The 20,427-nt window shown below is 39.5% G+C and overlaps 1 protein-coding gene across 1 annotated transcript in view; it reads right to left on the bottom strand.

Moving 5' to 3' along the window:
- The window catches only part of TEX14 (testis expressed 14, intercellular bridge forming factor), a 183,886-nt gene that overhangs the window by 21,998 nt on the left and 141,461 nt on the right, over nucleotides 1-20,427 (bottom strand). Inside the window, exons 18-23 of the mRNA XM_044003986.1 lie at nucleotides 17,184-17,284; nucleotides 15,739-15,876; nucleotides 10,694-10,778; nucleotides 7,345-7,426; nucleotides 3,732-3,859; nucleotides 2,976-3,187 (exon numbers count right to left, since the gene is read on the bottom strand). Of these exons, the coding sequence (XP_043859921.1) occupies nucleotides 2,976-3,187; nucleotides 3,732-3,859; nucleotides 7,345-7,426; nucleotides 10,694-10,778; nucleotides 15,739-15,876; nucleotides 17,184-17,284 (746 nt within the window). The remainder of the gene's footprint in view (nucleotides 1-2,975; nucleotides 3,188-3,731; nucleotides 3,860-7,344; nucleotides 7,427-10,693; nucleotides 10,779-15,738; nucleotides 15,877-17,183; nucleotides 17,285-20,427) is intronic.

Genomic DNA, 20,427 nt, shown 5'->3' with positions numbered 1-20,427 from the left:
TAAGATAATTCAACATGTCCTTCCCCAACCTCCTTGCAAAATTAGGTGTCTGTCACTATTTTTGCCTTATTCCCCTCTAAACTGCTGGGAAAATCTCTTAATGTTTCCAAATTATCAACAGCATTCATCTCATGCTAAATAAAATTGCTTTATATAGCACCCCAGTTCCTAGGGTAACAGATTTCTAAATGCTGACAGGAGAAAGATGAGTACTCTCATTCCAGGCTTGTCACTGCCCTAAAATCCCTAGAAACAAGAAACCGAAAATGTGGCTATAAACATCTAAGAAAGGGATGATTTTTTTATATAAAAAAGAAAAGCTAGTAAGCTTCTCTTTGGTGCTAACACCCTCTCTGAGCTGCTGTGCTTGGTCGCATCTGTAGTTCTGCCACCTTATCATTGGTGCTGTAACCCCAAACCATCTGGGAGTTACCAATTTCTGCAAGATAATCCAGGACCTACTTAGAGCTTCCAAGCTTGTCTCCATAGCTGGTGGAGACCCAATTACTAGAAGAACCATAGTACTCTTGTATTATCTCCAGCCTTCCCTGAACTTCTGCTGACTACAAGAATATCCTTCAACAAACCTCATTAGGATACGTAAGTTTGATATCTGCAGTTTCTTTCCTTCTTGTGTGTGATGGTTAAATTTGGAGAATAAATGACTCTAAATATGGGCAGATGGAAGAAATGGATCGATTCCCCTTTTCAATTCTTTACTATGGACCCCCAAAATAATCCTGCCTCATTTGGTTAATAAAATGAGGAGTCAGAGCTGATTTCTGGAACAATACAGAAATAGGTACCCAGTGAAACAATCTGACAAAAGAATGATTAAACTACCAACACTTAGTGTAAACTATCTGGCCAATAATATAATTTGGAAATATGGAAGAATAAAATGTGAACTCTGCCCTCAAAAAACTCATAATTTATTGGGGGAGACCAAACTAGACATGAATTAACAGTGAATGACAGAAAAAAAATCTATATGACTATAGCCCATCACTTTCTGGGGCTTTTCATCTGCCACTCTCTCCTCCTTCAGTCCTGTCTCACATGTTGAGGTAGTCTGGTCCCTCTACCTGCACAAGAGACCCCTTCCATTCTGTCTCCTCTAACACACAGTCCCCTCTGCCATCCCCACTCTCCCTTTTCTTCAATCTCTCCCTGTCTACTGGCTCATTTGATACTGTTTACAAAGACACCCATGCTTCCCCCATCCTTAAAAAGCTCACTTGACCCCTCCTCCATCCCGGCTAACTATCACATCTCTTCTGCCCTTTGTAGCTAAATTCCTCAAGGAGGATGTCCACAATAGGTGCCTCTACTCTTCCCTCCTCCCCTTCTTTACCCCTTACAATCTGGCTTCTGACAGGAAGTGTTCTCTATAAAGTTAATGATCTCTTAGGTGCCAAATCCCATACTTTTCTCAGTCCTCATTCTCCATGACCTCTCTGTAGCCTTTGACACTGCTGATCACTCTCTCCTCCTTGACACTCTCTTCTCTCTGGGTTTTGGGGACACCGCTCTCTCCTGGTTTTCCTCCCAGGTATGTGAATGTTTCTTCTCTCTTTCCTTGGCTGGACTCTCTTCCATATCACACCTTCTAACCATAGGTTTCCCTCAGGGTTTGGTTCTGAGTCCTCTTCCCTTCTCCTTCTATATTACTTTGCTAGGTGATCTCATCAGCTCCCATAAATTTAATAACCGTTTCCACACTGATGATTCTCAAATCTATCTTTCCCCAAACTCTCTGCTGACCTCCAATCTCACATCTCTAGTCCATAAGATAGCTAGTAGACATCTTAAATCTCTCAAGCCTAAAATCGAACTCATTGTCATTCTCCCCAAACCCTCCCCCAACTCCTACCTTTCCTATTATTATAGAGGATACACCCTTCTCCCAGTCCCTCAGGCTTGAAACAAAGAAGTCATCCTGGGATTCCTCAATATCTCTTACCTCCCTCCCCCTTTCTTAACCCCTCTTAATTCTAGTGCCTCAGCCATGTTAATTATTTCCTATTTATCCTGTATATAGTTTGCTTTGTGTATATTTGTTTGCATGTTGTCTGCCCCATTAAATTGTAAGTTCCTCAAGGGCAAAGACTGTCTTTTGCCTCTTTTTGTGTCTTTCAGAGTTTAGGACAGTACCTGGCACACAGTAGGCACTTAATAAAGGTTTACTGACTGACAGACCTTTCCATTTGACTTGCAGCTGAAACCCTGTATGTTTATCTCCCAGTAGAATGTGAGTAAGTTCTGTCTTCCTTTTCTATTAGTATTCCCAGCAGGACAGTGCTTTGCAGAGTGTTTAATAAATGCTTCATTCATTTATTCATTCATTTCTCCTGCCCAGTAGAATGTAACCTCCATGTTTTTGCCATTGTGAACTTCCTTAACTCAAGCACAGTGAACTACATGTAGCTAGAATTTCAGGATTTTTGCAAAGTCAGAGACAAGAATCACAAAAGATGATGACATAATGTCTCAGTGTGGCTCTATACCAATGGAGGGGTTATCAATGCCAAAGAGATCCTGGCACCACTGAAGCTATAATTAGCTAAACTAAATGATGTGGTAAAGACAGTATGTGATTGAGAAATTCAGAGGAGGACGAGATCAGAAAGGGTCGGAATAAACAAAGGAGTTTTTATGAAGGAGTTGGGATGAGGGGTTGGGAAGGCTGGTAGAATGGATAAAATGTGAACAAGAAGCAGAGAAAGGAAAGCATTTCAGGTCAGGAGAATACCATGAGCAAAAGAAATAGCTGGGTCTTTGAGGAAACTACAAGCCCTAAGTTCTTCCAGCTGCTTCCTGCTAAGTCCTTCCTGCTTTCAAATTTGAGGCAACCCTGAGGAAGAATGATTTTACTTAAAGGCAGGACTTCCAGTTCCTAATAGGAAAAAAAAGAATGGAGTCAGGTTTGACTTTGGCATAAGAATGTCCAATAAATACACAATCCTCCTACTTACATGGTCTGTCAATGCAAAGGAAGGCATTTCAGAGGGGAAGAAGGAATCCGTTCTCAGGCCTTTTTCACTGCTGACTATCGTGAATGTATTTGACACTGTCCTGATGGCCTCCTGGCTGTCCCAGCAAGAGGTCTCTTGGGCTTTAGGCTGGGATGAGCTCCCTTCAGAACAGTCTTTATACAGACTGAAGGCTGATGAAGCTGTCTCTGCTACTGAAAAGGAATCAGCAGAGTTAACAGAAAATCTTCTCACAGAAGCCTGGTTAGGTGTCTAGTACTTTTGTTTTTGGAATTAAATATACCAGATAGTTTCCATTGTGTTCAGCAGTAAGATCCATTAAGTCTCTAATCTGAGCCCAAGTATCACATTTTAAAATAAGAGCCCAAGGACCAGGGCCATCAGAAAAAAGGAAAAGCCTCTGATGTACACTACGCTAGAAACCTGATATTTAGGAAATTTTCAAAAGCACCTAACCCTAAACGCAGTTACATCACTTTTTGCAAACTATGAAAAACCTGACATTTTCTCATCAAGCTAGGCAAGTCTCTACAATGGCACCTGTAAAACTGAAACTGGGAGCTTAATGATCTACTTCCCTCCCCAGAATTTAATGTAATTTTGCCTCTGTACTCTTTGGACCAAATGGATATTCAAATGCCAGAGACAAAATAGCAACTGAGCTCACTTGCCAGGCATGGCTAACTTTTGACTTTCCATGGTTGAACTAGTTCTTAGAGAAATCTGTCTTGTGGTTACCTGGGCTGAGTGGAGTGCTGACACTGGTTGGTCCATGGCTTGTTTTGGGTGTTTTGCAGGGGATTTCCTTACAAGAGCTTCCTTGTTCCCATGAAATGCTAGACAACTCCTGAATATCTACCAATGAGCTAAAGAATTGAAAAGGAATTAGCGAATTGATTAGGAAAGGCTATTCAAAAAAACAATAACAAATCATCAAAAAACTCCTATGATTTTTCTGGAAAAATGAAAGTACATCATTTACTTACTTATGATACTATTCACAGTATTATTTTTATCATATTAAATAGGACCCTCCCTATATTCCCAATACTTTCTAATATAATTCCCTAAAGGTGAAAGGCGCAGTGTCATAAATTCCAACACGACTTATAATTAATTATTTTTCAATTATGTCCTTATAATAATTATTATAACACATTCATATGTTGATTTTTGATGATGGGTTACTTTCACTACAAAAACCCTCAGAAGCATGTAGTGTAAATATTGTACTCCCGTTTTACAGAAGAGAACACTGATGCTCAGAGAAACAGTCAAATAGCTAGAACACATTTGAGCTGAAACTCAAACTTGGGTTTTCTGGTTCCAATCTCAGCATTTGTCCCACTTTACCAGTTGCCAAGGATAATCACAAGAGTAACCACTTGTTCAATAATCCTTCTCAAGCTTTTGAGAGTAGAGTACTTCATTCTTCTCGAGAGAGTGCAACCCTAGGCTTTTAAACTCACTCTTCACTTTCTTCTGCAGACTGGATGAGTTTGGACCCCTCTCCTTCCCAGCCTCCTTTTCTGTGTTAGCTCTTTTTTTTGGGGGTGGTGGTGGTGAAGCAGTTGGGGTTGTGACTTGCCCAGGGTCACACAATAACTCCAGGACCCATGCTCTATCCACTGTGCCACCTAGCTGTCCCCCAGCCTCCTTTTCTATGCTATCTTCCCCCATTAGATTGTCAGCTCCTTGAGGATAGGTAGGAACTATCTTTCTCTTATTTGTATTCTCATCACTTAGCACAGTGCCAGGCACACAGTAGGTGCTTAACATGTTTACTGAATTATTGAATTGAATATTGCAAGTATTGTTACATCTATTTTAGAGAAATGAAACTGAGACTCAGAGAGGTTTGAAGTGACTTGAGTGTGGTCAATCAGATAGTATGTGGAGCCAGGACATTTTTTTTTTTCTTGTGAAGCAATTGGGGTTAAGTGACTTGCCCAGGGTCACTTAAGTGTCAAGGGTCTGAGGCCGGATTTGAACTCAGGTCCTCCTGACTCCAGGGCTGGTGCTCTATCCACTGCGCCACCTAGCTGCCCCACAGGTTTTATAAAACATTTAGTTATCAAAACACCACAATCTGTGAAGAAGCAGCTTAGAACTAGACATGAAATTCTGGCTTTCAAAATTATCTCGGGGCAGCTAGGTAGCAAAGTGGATAAAACACTGGCCTAGGATTCAGGAAGACCTGAGTTCAAATCTGGTCTCAAGGCACTTGATACTTACTAGATGTGTGACCTTGGGCAAGTCACTTAACCCCAAGTGTCTCACCAAAAAAAAAAAAAAAAAAAGGTTCTCCACAAATAAAAACAACTACTTCCATCATTACTGGGATATTCACACCAAAAATAGATTTTACTACAGATCTTAAAATTATGCTGAACTCAAGTCTTATCTGATCAAAACAGTCTGAAATCTCTTTGTCTGTTATATACAGGATGAAGTCACTCAGATAATTGGAGAATGTACATATGAGAATGCATGAATTATGGGACAGTATAGGTTCCAACTTTCTTTTCTTAATTTTTATAGATTGCTTTTATTTTTATATTATTTGTATTTCCCAATGTGTCTTCCCTCCCCTCCCAAAAAGCCATCCCTTATAAACCAAAAATTAAAAAAAAGAGAGGGGAAAAAAGTTCCACATTATATACAGTTTGATACTATGTACAATGTTCCATAGCCATGGGGGTTTAATAGTTTTGAGACCATCTAAAGGCTTGATCCTCTACACTCATATGTTAGAGAACATGGACTGGGATCAACTATAAAAAATTCCCATCTTAATCAAGAATTGAGACTGGTTTCTCTGTGGAAAAAAAAGTACTCCAACATACATATCCTCTTTCAATTCTTTTGAGGATTCTTTTAATGCTTCTTCTACTCCAAGACTGAAGAGAAAAGATGAAATTACTTGAATCGGTTTAGGTAAACTAAAAGCATTATTAAATTAATTTGGGATTAAATTACTTGGGATTTTTTCAAGTTAATCTGACTACCAAAATACAAAATCTCAGAGCATCTTAGTAGCTGTCTATTCTAAATTGTATAAGAATCATCATGTGACATACCAGGCAAGGGGTCACCTGGTCTTTCCTTGAAGACTTTAGTGAGGGGAAATCTACTGTCTTATGAGATAGCCAATCCCACTTGGGTACAATTATAATTGTTAGAAAGTTTCCCTTACATTAAACCTAAATTTGCCTTTCTGTAACCTGCACCTATTGTTCCTGGTTCTGCTCTCTGGGATAAAGTAGAACAAGTCTAATCACCCTTCCATGTGACAGCTCTTCCAGTAGAGCTCCTCTTCCCTTTGTCTTCCCTTCAGTGGCCTCACACTTTCCCTAGTTCAGGATATTACATTCTCTTAATGCAGCCTAAGAACACATTAGCTTTTTTTGAATGCCATATCATATACTTGAAGAGTTGAGTTTTTAAAACCAAATGTCAGACTCTCCATTTATCCCTAATAAATTTCACCTAATTCTCTTTGTTTTGTTTTGCAGGGCAATGAGGGTTAAGTGACTTGCCCAGGGTCACACAGCTAGGAAGTGTCAAGTGTCTGAGCCCGCATTTGAACTCAGGTCCTCCTGAATCCAGGGCCAGCGCTTTATCTACTGCACCACCTAGATGCCCCCTATCTAATTATCTTTGAAGCCACCATATAAATCTGTGGGGAGCCTTATGAATCCTGACTTTGTCACTCAAAGTGTTTCTTGTCCCTCTTGGCCGTTGACTCTGGAAAAGAGAAGACTCTGGAGATCTTGGTGCCTCTCTCTGAGAGGAAATTGAAAGGAAGAGATCTGGGGCCCCAAGTGGTGACTGCCTTTTTAGGAACACTATTCTGGAGAGGTCCGGACAGACTTTATTCCTTACTCTCCAACCACCTCCCTAACAATCTCTTCATAACTGCCTCACTGGAATAAAAGCAGTTTGGAATCACACCCAGAAAGTTATCAAACTATGCATATCCTTTGACCCAGTTGTGCCACTTTGGCCTGTACACCAAAGAAATCAAAGAAAGAGAAAAAGGATCTATATGTACAAAATTACTTATGACAGCTCTTTTCAAGGTAGGCCAAAAATAGGAAACTAAGGGAATATTCTATTCTGGAATGTTCAAATAAACTGCAGTATATGAATTTAATAGAATATTTCTGTGCCAAAATAAATGATGAAATTGACAACTTTGGAGGAAATTGGACTTATAAACTGATAAGAGGGTAAAGAAAAGAGAACTAAGAAAACAATATTGAACACAAGCACTTCACATGTGGGATATTATCGTTAAAATTTTTCCTTTTGAATCTAAAGGAGCAACTAAAACATTAACAACTCAAACCTTATTGGTGTGAACTGAAGTTCTGTCACACACTCAGACTTATTTCCAAGGTTTTTTTCAATCACTTGAAACCTTTTTCCACCTGAAAGAAAAGGAAAATGTGTGTAGTCATTAGATTCTATGTGCATAAATTAATTTTCTTACATTTTATTTTTATTTTCAGATCTACATTCTCTACTTCTCATCTCTTTTTTCCCCCTTCATATTTCATCATGAGCTCTCTATAACTGTGGTTGGTCATTGTTTTGATTAGACTTCCAAAGTCTTTCAGAGTCAACTGTCCTTACAATATTGCTGTTACGATATAAATTATTCTCCTGGTTCTGCTCACTTCACTCTGTATCAGTTCATTCAGGTTTTCCTAGGTTTCTCTGAAACCATCTCCTTCATCATTTCTTTTAGTACAGTAGTATTCCATCACATTAATATTCCATAACCTGTTCAGCTACTCCCTAAGTGACAGGTACTCCCTCAGTTTCCAACTCTTTGCTACCAAAAAAAAAAAAAAAAGCTGCTATAAGTTTTCTGGATTTTCTTCCTCTTTCTTTGTTCTCTTTAGGGTATAGACCTAACAGTGGCATCATTGGGTCAAAAGTTATGTAAAAGTTATTATCTTTTTGGGCATAGTTCCAAATTGCTTTTCAGAATGGCTGGGGTAGTTCAGTTTCACTAACAGTGTATGTACCTATTCTCCCAAAGTCCCTGTAGCATTTAACATTTTCCTTTCTGTTAATTTTGCCAATCCAATGGGTGCATCATTATAATTTGCATTTCTCCAATTATTAGTGATTTAAAGCATTTTTTCATATGGCCATTGGGAGATTGTATTTCTTCTATAAACTATTCCTATCCTTTGACCCTTTATTAACTGAAGAATGACTTTCCTCTTATAAAGTTGAATTAGCTTCCTATATATTTTAGAAATGAGACCTTTATCAGGGAAATTTGCAATGTATGCATAAGTTAATATTATTCTGTAGAAAAATTCCTTAAGTCTGACTGTTGGATGATGAATAATCTCAACAAGCAGTTTAAGTGCTGAATAACACTTAGTCTCTGAGGTACCTTCCAGTTCTAATATTCTTTGGTTCTAAAATTCTAAGCCAAATAATACTACCCAGGCCAAGGGAGGCAGCAGCACAGTACAGTGGAAAGAACTTTGGGTTTGGAGTCAAAGGTTCTTTCACAGAATCTCATGGGAACTGCAGTAGATGATGTCAAAGGCTTCTTCCAAGTCAATCCTGTGAACCAATAAGTGTTCTAGAAAAGGACTTTAGAGATCATTGGTTTTTACAGATGCAGAAACTGAAACCAAGAGAGAAAAAGTGACTAGCTTAAGGTTACATAAGTAATAAATATCAAAGCAAGAATTTGAACCTAGGTCCTTTTGCTCCAAATCCAGCATTCTTTTCATTGCACCAGGTGTCAAATGTGAACACAGTTTGGCTGGGGACAAGTCCAGCCCTCTTTTAATTATGCCATGCAGCAACTGGAGCATCTGCACAGTCAGTGTAACAATCTACTCTCCTCCTTGAAACTAAGATTTTAGGACTCAGAGTCACAAAAGAGGTCTTTCCCTACTCCCACCCCCCTCCAATGTTACAGAGGAAGAAACTGAAGTATACCTTTGGGAGTGCTCCAAGTCACAAAGGAAGAAGCAAGTAGCAGAGCTTGGATTTGAACCTGAGTTGGAATCCAGTACTTCTCCCACTGTCACATGCTATACCACACTACTTTGCAATTTCTCAGACAGAAGAATTTCAACTAGAAAGTTATTTAAAGGCGGGCTATTCAAAGAGATGTTAGCTAAAGCAAGTCATCAATTCTGAGAGGTCTGCTTTTTCTGCTATGCTAGTTGTACTAAGCATGGAGAAGGGGATGATCAATCAGACAATGGCTTCTCCCATTCCACACACCATATTTTAGTCTGACTAGAGCATGGGTGTGCCCTGAACAGCATTTAAAGAATACTGAGAATGTTCCTCCTAAAATATTTCCCCAACCAAGGTACCTAAAATTTCACCACTGGGTAGTGAATAAAATTCCTTTGGGTTCTCCTCATCCAGAACCTATTTTAAAATCCAATTAGGGGGATGGGAGTTGTTTTTTTAAAAATTAACTTGGGGCAGCTAGGTGGCGCAGTATAGATGCTGAATGAACCATACTATTTCTTTTGTTTTTGGTGCTGTTGTTTTTTCTATTTTGAGGTTTTTCATCATTGCTCTGATTTTTTCTCTTATAACATGACTAATGCAGAAATAGGATTAATGTTATTATGTATATATATATATAACCTATATCAGATTACCTGCTGTCTAGGGGAGGGGGGAGGGAGAAAAATCTGAAATTGTAAAGCTTGTATAAACAAAAGTTGAGAACTATTTTTACATGTAACGGAAAAAAAATAAAATACTTTATTAATAAAGAAAAAAAAAGGTAAAAAAAAACTGAGGGTAGGGGCAGCTAGATGACACAGTGGATAGAGCACAGGCCCTGGAGTCAGGAGTACCTGAGTTCAAATCCGGCCTCAGACACTTAACACTTACTGACTGTGTGATCCTGGGAAAGTCACTTAACCCCAATTGCCTAACAACAGCAACAACAAAAAAACCAAACCAAAACCCAAAAACCCAAAAAACTGAGGGTGGAACAGAAGTTTGGGCTCTCTCACTCACTCGGGCTTTGCAGCTTAGCCTGGTGGCACATGCGTTTGGTGGTCAGCTCTGGTTCTCGGCCTGGCAGGCAGTTTTGGGATTCGGTGAGTTTTATAATAGAATATAGACTAAGCTTAGATCTAAGATTATTCATTTGTATTTCTACTTTCCTATTTCCCTAATTGGTATTACCTTTTTGTTGTCTAATTAATAAAGCTAATCCCTCACTGATTAAAGCTCAGAGGCTTCTTTTTCTTAGTGGTCTGGGAGATATATAAGGGAAAAGTTAAAGGGGGAGTTTAATGCTCTTATATCCAATTTTAAATCTCACAATCTGAAAGGGCCTTTCCTGCTCTAAATCCTATGAGCCTGGGATATTTCTTTCAAAAATGCTAATTAAAAGTTTGTTTTCTTTTCATTCAGTCTGGCCCATTCAGGTATGGTCATCACTCTTCTTCTTCTTCTTCTTCTTTTTTTTTTTTAGTGAGGCAATTGGGGTTAAGTGACTTGCCCAGGGTCCCACTAGTAAGTGTTAAGTGTCTGAGGCCAGATTTGAACTCAGGTACTCCTGACTCCAGGGCCGGTGCTCTATCCACTGCGCCACCTAGCTGCCCCCTGGTCATCACTCTTCTAGCCTCCTTTTTAGTTCTAACCTTCCAGGACTTTGTATAGGAGGAAAGTAAGTGATTTCTGACCTGACCATGTATTACTAGAGTCTTGTTTTCGGACACCACAGACTTCTTGTGTGACTTCCAAGTCATCTTCTTCATGACTTAAAGTCTAAAAGGAAATAAAATTATTAAAAAATAGCAAAGATATGGCCCTTAACTCAACTAAGCATGACCCAATTCAGCAAGCATTTATTCTTCAACCAACCAAGCATTTATTAAGCACTTGCTGTGTTACAGGAATTGTGCCAAGTACTAGGACAGACAAAAAATGGAGCATTCCCTTCCTTCAAGGAGTTTGCCTTCTACTTAGAGAGACCAGACATACCATATATAAGTATAGGCAAGATATAGTCAGATATGAAAATGGATCTGTGAACTTACGGATTTAGGTGTTCTTTCCAACAAAGCAAATTACAATCCATTCCTGCTAGTCATCCTGCTCAGCTTGTCTATGTCTTACAATAAGTTTGCCACAAAGGGTCCACACAAAGTGCTGAAGGCCTCCAATGAAGTATCTTGACATTGTGAATACCAGGGGAACAGATGGGATCGCAGTAGTCTTATATACTAGTATATAGTATAGTATAGTAGTATAGGCAGTATAGGGAACAGAAAATTGGGACAGGAATTGACCTAGAAGAGGAGAGTGAGCTGAATTGTCTTTAGTAAATTTCAAAGCTTCTTTGATGAGCTTCAAGCTTCCCATGGAGGCAAAAGCCCAGCTCTTTAATAGCAAAATTCTACCTGTGTCACTGCACAGCAGTGAGATATGGAATATTAAGTTTCCAAAGAATTTAAAAATAAATACAAAGCAATTTGGTGAGGAAAGAGCTAGAACCTGGGGGGAATAAGGAAAAGCCTTATGCAAAAAATATGCTTGAGTTGAGCTTTTAAGAAAATTAGGAATTCCAAGAGGTGGAAGTGATGAAGAAGTGTATTCTACATTTGAGAGACAACTTGTGCAAAGACACAGAAATGGGGGTTGGAGTGTCATCTTCAGGGAACTTTTGCTGAACCATTAAGTGTATGATGATGAGTTGTATAAAAAAGCTAGAAACTAGTTGGAGCCAATTTGTGAAGTGTACTAAATACCAAGCATGAAATAATCTAGAGACATGAGGGAACCAGTGGAGTTTAGTAAATAAAAGAGTTAGCCCTTGTTTTAGGAAAATTACGTTGGCAATTGTCTGGAGGATGTATTAAGGAGAGGAGAAACTGAGGATCACTTGAGGGAGGGTAAGCAAAAAGAAGACTACTGCAACAGTTCAGGTAAGAAGTGATGAGAGCCTGAATGAAGGTGATGTTGGTGTGACAAAAGAGAAAGGGGTAGAAGTAGACAACTAATGATAGAAAGGGTAAATAATGGAGTGTGAGTTGAATATGGCTTGAGGTAGTTAACCTGGGTGTCTGGATTAAGTATCTATTATTCAGTTGCAAGGTATCCAATAAGCATCAATTTATTAGTTTCCCACTGGATTGAAGGCCCTGAAATAGACATCAGGAATATAATCACAAAATAAAATATCCCAGCTCTTAGGAAGCTATATTTAGGGAATATACCATGTAGTTGGAGAAAGGAGAAATCATGAATGATGAGAGGAATAAAGAAATATTTCCTATAGAAGAAAGAACTGTGAACCCATATAAAATAGGAACATTTTAAGAGCATGTTAAGCTGAATATAGCTGCCTGAATTTCAAATACTGACATTTCTTCCCAGGGTAATTCCATCTTATATATGAAAAGAATATACTAGTTTCTGAAATAAATTAAAGTTTGATGGATCCACAATATTAAAGTTAGTTATTAAAACAAATAATACTGGGGGCAGCTAGGTGGTGCAGTGGATAAAGCACCAGCCCTGGATTCAGGAGGACCTGAGTTCGAATCCAGCCTCAGACACTTGACACTAGCTGTGTGACCCTGGGCAAGTCACTTAACCCTCATTGCCCCACCAAAAAAAAAAAAACCCAAATAATACTGTATTTAACCAATCCTCCCCCCACCCACACACATACTCACTCTTTCCCTTTCTTCCTTGTGGGAAAATATGGGACCCCCTCAAAAGCTGATTGAAACTGTCTGGGGAACAATGCCTGGGAGGTGAATTTCAGCTGGGAGAAGGATGCTTACTAATGGCTCCTTTCCTTCCCCCCTCCCCAGCAATCCAGATCACATGATGAGAGACCCAAGGCTGGTCACATGGGGAAGGAGTTTAGAGGGCTGCCCCTTTGACTATACTCCATTCCAATTGGCTAGCGTTTGGTACCAGTGTCTTGGCATGAAGATTATAACCGAGGAAGAAGGGCAGAGCTAGCTGGGTTAAGAGATAAAAGGGCTCCCAAATCCCATTAGGGAGCTGGCCCATTCCCGCCTGTGAATGTATAAATAAAGACCTTTGATTACTTCTCCAACACTGAGTCCCAGAAATTTTTTGTTTGTTTGTTTTTTGTGGGGCAATGGGGGTTAAGTGACTTGCCCAGGGTCACACAGCTAGTAAGTGTTAAGTGTCTGAGGCCGGATTTGAACTCAGGTACTCCTGACTCCAGGGCCAGTTCTTTAACCACTGTGCCATCTAGCTGCCCCACCCAGAAATTTTTAAATGGGGTTTCTCACAATTTGTTTCTCACATTTCTCAAGACTTTCCATTTTTGGAAAGAAAATGATGCCTTCCCTTTCTGTCTTCCATAGTATTTTCTTTTTCTTTTTTTTTTTTTTGGTCATAGTATTTTCTTATGCATGAAGTAAAAGGTGGGGAGGGATATATCAGGTGTTATGGGGAAAATAGGTGGGGGGTTTAGGATAGGGGTCCTTAGGAATTCCTCTTTAAAGAATTACACTCTCTTACACACAAATCCAATTAGAATAAAATAATAGTTTATTTAGGGTGTTAGGAAAAGGAAACCAAGAGAGAAATCCTTGGACTTCTCATGGGGAGAAGGCATGGCACAGAGGCATGGCTCTGAGATACCTATCTCCTCAAGTAGGAGACAGGCAGATACTTATATAGAGGACTGATGGGGGTGATCATCTGACTGGAAAGTTCCCTTTATAGCAGTGGGGGGAGGGGAGACTGGAACCATCTTCCCCCACTGTTGGTGGCTGGGGGAGTTGGGTGAGGGATGGCTTCAGATCTCTCAAGCCATTTCTCTCCTCCCACCACACAGGCAGCAGCCACACCTAATCTTATCTCCCCAAGGGTGGGTGATTGGAATGAAGGGTGATGGTCCCTGAGCTAGCTCAATCCTGATCAAGTTACACTTATCTCTTTAGGTGTGTCTGTCCTTTGGTTTAGCTTCTCAAGGAGAACATTCTTTGATGTACCCCAGAAAACTTCTGGGGTGCTAGGCCCATAACATCAGGGACACAAGACCATTAGCCAAAGCTGATGAAGGTTTCTTAAAAATAGATGAAGTGTGGGGCAGCTAGGTGGCGCAGTGGATAAAGCACCAGCCCTGGATTCAGGAGTACCTGAGTTCAAATCTGGCCTCAGACACTTGACACTTATTAGCTGTGTGACCCTGGGCAAGTCACTTAACCCCCATAGCCCTGCAAAAAAACAAACAAAAATAATAATAATTAAAAAAATAGATGAAGTGGGGGGGGGGGGGTAGCTAGGTGGCACAGTGGATAGAGCACTGGATTCAGGAGGACCTGAGTTCAAATCCGGCCTCAGACACTTAACACTTACTAGCTGTGTGACCCTAGGAAAGTCACTTAACTCCAATTGCCTCACCAAAAAAAAAAAAAAAAAAAAAGATGAAGCATGAACAATTCCTTATCCCCCAAGTAGAACAAATGTTAGCCAGTTAATAGCCCTGCCTAAAGTTTTCCAAGAGCTCAAAAGAAGAGGGTGTTCCAGCCCACACCTATGGACTGACAGGATGTGGCTTACTTGAATAATTCCTCTACTGTTCTTTGCTAGAAAGCTAGAGGTGGGACAGTAGGAATGAGCAGAGGAAGAACTACCCAAGTAAATTTGAAAAATTCACTGAGCAGGGATGTAAATGGTTAAGTTGTTAATTTTAAAAAACAAAAAACCCACACTGTGCGAATCTGGTTTTCTCTCAATTCATGAGGCAAGGCCAGTGCAGTGGACAAAGCCCCCTGGGTTTTAGTTCAGGCTGCACTTCCACTAAGTGGTATGACCGGGGCAAGTTATTTATTGGCTTTGGCTCAGTTTCTCCATGGGGTCAAGAAGTGGGGTAGGAGTGAAGGAAGAGAAAAATACTTTTTTTCTTATTTCACTAGTTTACAATGTCAATAAGATAATATAAGTGAAAGTGAAGCATTATTCTTAGAATGGTAATTTTGGGAGAAAAAGATTCACAAGGCTTCAATTTTCAAAGACCTTTCCCTCCCTCAACCACGTACTGCCCAGAAGTCATAAAAGCACTAGGGAAAAATATAGCTGTATGTCATGGGGTGCAGAGCACCCCAGAAGTTCTCAGGGGCATATCAAGGAACCTTCTCCTTGAGAAACTAAACCAGAGGACAGATAAGGCCTAGAGAGATAAGCTGAACCAAATCGGACTGAGCTAGCTTTGGATTCCCACCCTTCATTCTGGTCTCCCTTACCCTGGGGAGATAAATTTGGATGTGGCTGCAGCCTTTTGTATCCTGAAGAGGGATCCGTAGCCACCCCTCACCCAATTCCTCTAGTCACTACCAGTGGGGGATGGTCCTCCACTCCTCACCCAATTCCCCCAGCTACCACCAGTGGGGGATGGTCCTCCCTCACTAAAGGAACTTTACACAGTCAAATGATCACCCCTCCCCCCATCAGTCCTATAAAAGTACCTGCCAATCTCCTGCTTGAGGAGATTGGTACCTCTGAGCCGCATGCTTTGTGCCTATCTCCCCATGAGAAGTCCAAGGATTTCTTTCATGGTTTCCCTCCCCCAACCCTTCCCTTCCCTTGCCCCTAAATAAACTACCACCTTATTCTAACTACTTTTGTGTGCAAGAGGGTGTAATTCTTTAAAGAGGAATTCCTAAGAACCCCAACCCCTAACGCAACCCGTACCCCATTTCCCCCGTTATATGTAGAATGTCAAAATATACCTTACCTGTGACTTAACTTTTACCTTAACTTCTAAATGTTCTTCAACAGTTGGGGTGTAAAAGTAGTCATGATCAGGGGTTAGAAATTCATCTGTTACATCCTCAGAAGAATCTACTGAACAAGGTGATTCCACAGAATGCTCCTATTAATGGAATGACATTGGAAAGGATATTACTTCATTATCTATGGTACCTTTTAGCAAAATGTAGTTTCCTTCCTTATCTCTTAATTAGATCTATTTTTGCCTTTGCTTTCTCTGAGATAATGATTACTACCCCTGCTTTTTTGACTTCAGTTGAAGCATAATATATTCTGCTCCAACCTTTTACCTTTACTCTGTGTGTATCTCTCTGCTTCAAATGTGTTTCTTATAAACAACTTACTGTAGAATTCTGGTTTTTAATCCACTCTGCTATTCACTTTCATTTTATGGGAAAGTTCATCTCATTCGTATTCACAGTTAAGATTACTGTGTATTTCCCTCCATCCTCTTTTCCCCTTTGTTTGAACTCTTTTTTTCTTCTTTCATCCTATTCCTCCTCACCAGTGTTTTGATTTTGACCATTGCCTCCCTCAATCTGCCCTCCCTTTTATCAACCGCCCTTTCTTTTCTTTCCCCTTTCCTCCTCTGCTTCTGCCCTCCCTTCTATCAGTACCACCCCTTCCCCCTTACCCTTTTACTTCCTTAAAGAGTATGGCTTTGTGATTCTTAAGGGAGACAGAACCATCAAGTTTCTATCTCCCTTAAGAATCACAAGACTTTACTCTTTAAGAAAGCAGGAAAATGGAGAAAAAAAACTTTTGAAACAAGTTTTTCTGATAAAAGCTTCATTTCTAAGATATATAGGAAACTGACTAAAATTTTTAAGAAGCCATTCTTCAATTGATAAATGGTCAAGAGATAGGTATAGGTAGTTTACAGAGAAAGAAATCCAAGTGAACACAATAATTAACCACAGCTCCAGGGGACTCATGTTTAACCCACCTCCTGATAGAGAGGTGATAGATTCAGACTGAAGATTGAGACATGTTTTCTGGACATGGCCAATGCAAGAAAATTTGTTTTGCTTGATTATACATGTTTGTAACAGTTTTTGTTTTTCTTGCTTTCTCAATGGGGGAAAAGGGGTGGGGGATAGGTGGGGGAGAGAGAGAATTTGAACCTGAAAATAAAATTGAATTGAGAAAAAAAATGTTAATTCCAAAAAGTTTGTTTTTCTCCCACTAGAAAACAGGTGTTATCTGTAGGGTAGAAGAATGTTAGAAAAGATCTTAGAGAATCATACAATCAAACTCCCTCCCAATTTAACATGTGAGGAAATAGAGGTCTAGAAAGTTAAAGGATTTGCCCAAAGTCACAAAGTCATTTGGTTAGATCTTGTATAGAAGGGGGATAAAGGCTTTCTCAGTTCCCTGGACCGACTTGTTTGCCTGTACTACATTACTTACACTACAGAGCTTCTCAATTCCTTCAGGAGAGTCAAAACGCTTGTGAAAGGCTCCTCTATGTTCTGGATGATTTTTCTTTCTTGGCAAGTGGTGTCTTGTGTCTAATAAATACATATTGGAGATCAAACAAAATCATTCATCTGTACTGAAATTTAAATTTAAAAGTATTTTAAGGATAATGGGAAAGAGCAGACATGCTTCTCTGTGACTCAACTGTGCTGTGCTCCGTCAAGGGTAGATGAACATGGATATCTTGGTCTGGTTATGATTTTGTAGAGAACAAAGCCATTTTGGACTAGTCTACATAAAAAAGGCATCTCTAGGTAATAGTTCTTTCCATCACCACTGAAGAAGGAGGGAACACATTCTGAATTGCAAAATCTTAAGCTGACTTTTTTTCTGCATGATACATGACAATTTTGAAAATGTCCTTTGATTTACAAAAGATGATGAAACCACTTTGTATTTTATACTATAATGGAAGGGAAAGTATTCAGGCGCGGGGTGTTCAGTTGCTTGGGAACATATAAAAAATGGGTTGTATTTTTTTTTAATTAAAAAAATTTCTTTGAAGTAATAAACATTTTCATTTATAGTTTTGAGTTCCAATTTCTATTCCTCCTTCCCTGCCTCCCTTCTCTTCTCCCTAAGGTGGTAAGCAATCAGATAAGGGTTATACATGTATGATTATATAAAATATTACCATATTAGTCAGGGGTTGTATTCTTAACCTGAGTTCTACTTAACCTGGGTTCTACAAGCTTGTTTTTAAAAATTTTATAACTATATCTTAATATAATTAGTTTCTTTTGTAATCTTATGCGTTTGATTTTATTCATCTAAAAACATTTTGAGAAGGGGTCCATAGTCTTCACCAGATTGCCGAAGATATCTATGACACAAAAAGGTTAATAATCTCTGATATAAAGGGAAGACCTTTAAGGTAACAACTCTAAACTATTCTGGCCTTGGGTCTATGAAAATTAATGTGATTTGTGTGTCAAGATAATGGAATGTGATAGATAAGTTTTAGCAGATACTCAAGGGCCCACCTGGAGATTTAATTTAAACTGATTGAATTGGATAAAGGACTGCCTGCTGACTGGATTACTGGCTGACTTCTGGTTAACTAGATTGTAAGCACATCTGGCTGGTACTTAAGGGTACTTAATGAATTTGAATGACACTAGCCAATCAGCTTGAAGAACATCCCATTTCTGGGAAGGGAAGAGGAAACAGGAAGCTGAGGCAGAGGACTTGCTTGGGTCTCTTTGGCTGAGAGAGATTGGTGTGGTGGCAGTTGACTTCAGAAAAGGGAGCTTAGGAAGTTTAGGATTGACAGGTTATAGGAAATCTGTTCTCAATCTTTCTCTTCCTTTTACTAACTTTCAATAAACCCTTAAAAAACCCCTAAACTTGTTTATCAGTGATTTTAGTCAGTTCCCCCCCCCCAAAGTGGGGGGACAGATTAGAACCCACATTTAGAATTTTAAATTACACATCTGTTTGGAGAAAAGTACAGACTGTATACAACAATATGAGTATCTCCTCCTGATCATGGAGTACCTGGGTTCAGGCTGAGTTTAAAGTACAGTTCAATTCAACTGTACTTTATGTATGGGGTCAGCTAGGTACCCATGAAGTGGAATGGACGTCAAATCCTAGAACCTCAGAATTGGAAGCACCTTAAAGGTCCTCTTCTCCAACCTTACACCCCCATCTCCTCTACCATATCCCCTGAAGATGGTTGTTAATCCTCTGCTTAAAAGCCTTTAGTGATCCAACCATTCTGAAGAGAAATTTTGAACTATGCCCAAAGGGCTATAAAGCTGTGCATACTCTTTGACCCAGCAATACCACTTTTGGGTCCTTTTCCCAAAGAGATCATAAAAAAGGGAAAAGGACCCATATGTACAAAAATATTTATAGCTACTCTTTTTGTTGTGGCAAGGAATTGGAAATTGAGGGGTTGCCCATCAACTGGGGAATGGCTGAACAAGTTGTGGTATATGAATGTAATGGAGTACTATTGTGCTGTGAGGAAATGATGAGCAGGTGGATTTCAGAGAAACCTGGTGGGGCAGCTAGGTGGCACAGTGGATAGAGCACTGGCCCTGGAGTCAGGAGGACCTGAGTTCAAATCCAGCCTGAGACACTTAACACTTACTAGCTGTGTGACCCTGGGCAAGTCACTTAACCCCAATTGCCTCATCAAAAAAAAAAAAAAATCAGAGAAACCTGGAAGGATTTGCATGAACTGATGATGAGTGACATGAGCAGAACCAGGAGAACATTGTACACAGTATCATCAACATTATGTGTTGATCAACTGTGACAGACTTGATTCTTTTCAGCAATACAATGGTACAAGATAGTTCCAAAGGACTCATGATGGAAAATGCTCTCCAAATCCAGAAAAAAAAAGAACTGTGGAATATGGATGCAGATGTAACCATATTATTTCTTTTGTTTTTGGTGCTATTGTTTTCCTTTTTTGAGGTTTTTCCTTTTTGCTATAATTCTTCTTTCACAGCATGCCTAATGCAGAAATATGTTTAATGTGATTGTACATATATAACCTATATGAAATTACTTGCTGTCTTGGGTAGGGGAGAGGGAGGGAGAAAAATTTGAAACTAGAAATCTTATAAAAAAATGTTGAAAACTATCTCTACATGTAACTGGAAAACAATAAAAATACTTTTATAATAAAAAGCCTTCAGTGAGAAAAACAATTGATCGCCTCAAAAGGCATCCTATTCTATTAAAAAAACCCAAACACGTTATTGACCCCTTGTCTTTACATCACAGTCATTTCTACTACCCCATTCCAGACTGAACCTACTTTTGTAATGTGTAAAAGTTATTAAGCAAAAACATCTGATATAGTAACTGTCTCATCCTGGTTTTTTGCAAAGCTTGATGGTTAGTTATATAGTTCTCCCAAAAAATTCTCATGTAATACAACTTTCCCATTTCTTCATCATCCCAGCAGCCTTACTCACAGAATTATATGTATAATGGGGTGAGAAAGGTCAGGAAGAGGCATAGGGTTTGGCCAGTGAGATCCCAGGTCTCAGGAGCAGGCACAATGTGCACATGGTTGGAGGCTGTCCTATCACATATCATCATGGATTTCTAGAAGGAAGATCCCAAAGCCTCCACATGGGAACTGCATCAGGTAGAGAGCACAAGGCTCATGCTCCTAAGGACTAAGTTTCTATTGGCCAGTCTACCCATTACA

Source organism: Dromiciops gliroides, chromosome 4, assembly GCF_019393635.1.
Source record: "Dromiciops gliroides isolate mDroGli1 chromosome 4, mDroGli1.pri, whole genome shotgun sequence".
In the NCBI taxonomy this organism is placed as follows: Eukaryota; Metazoa; Chordata; class Mammalia; order Microbiotheria; family Microbiotheriidae; genus Dromiciops; species Dromiciops gliroides.
Note: the sequence above shows the minus strand (reverse complement) of the source record. Positions and strands in the feature narration are given on the sequence as shown.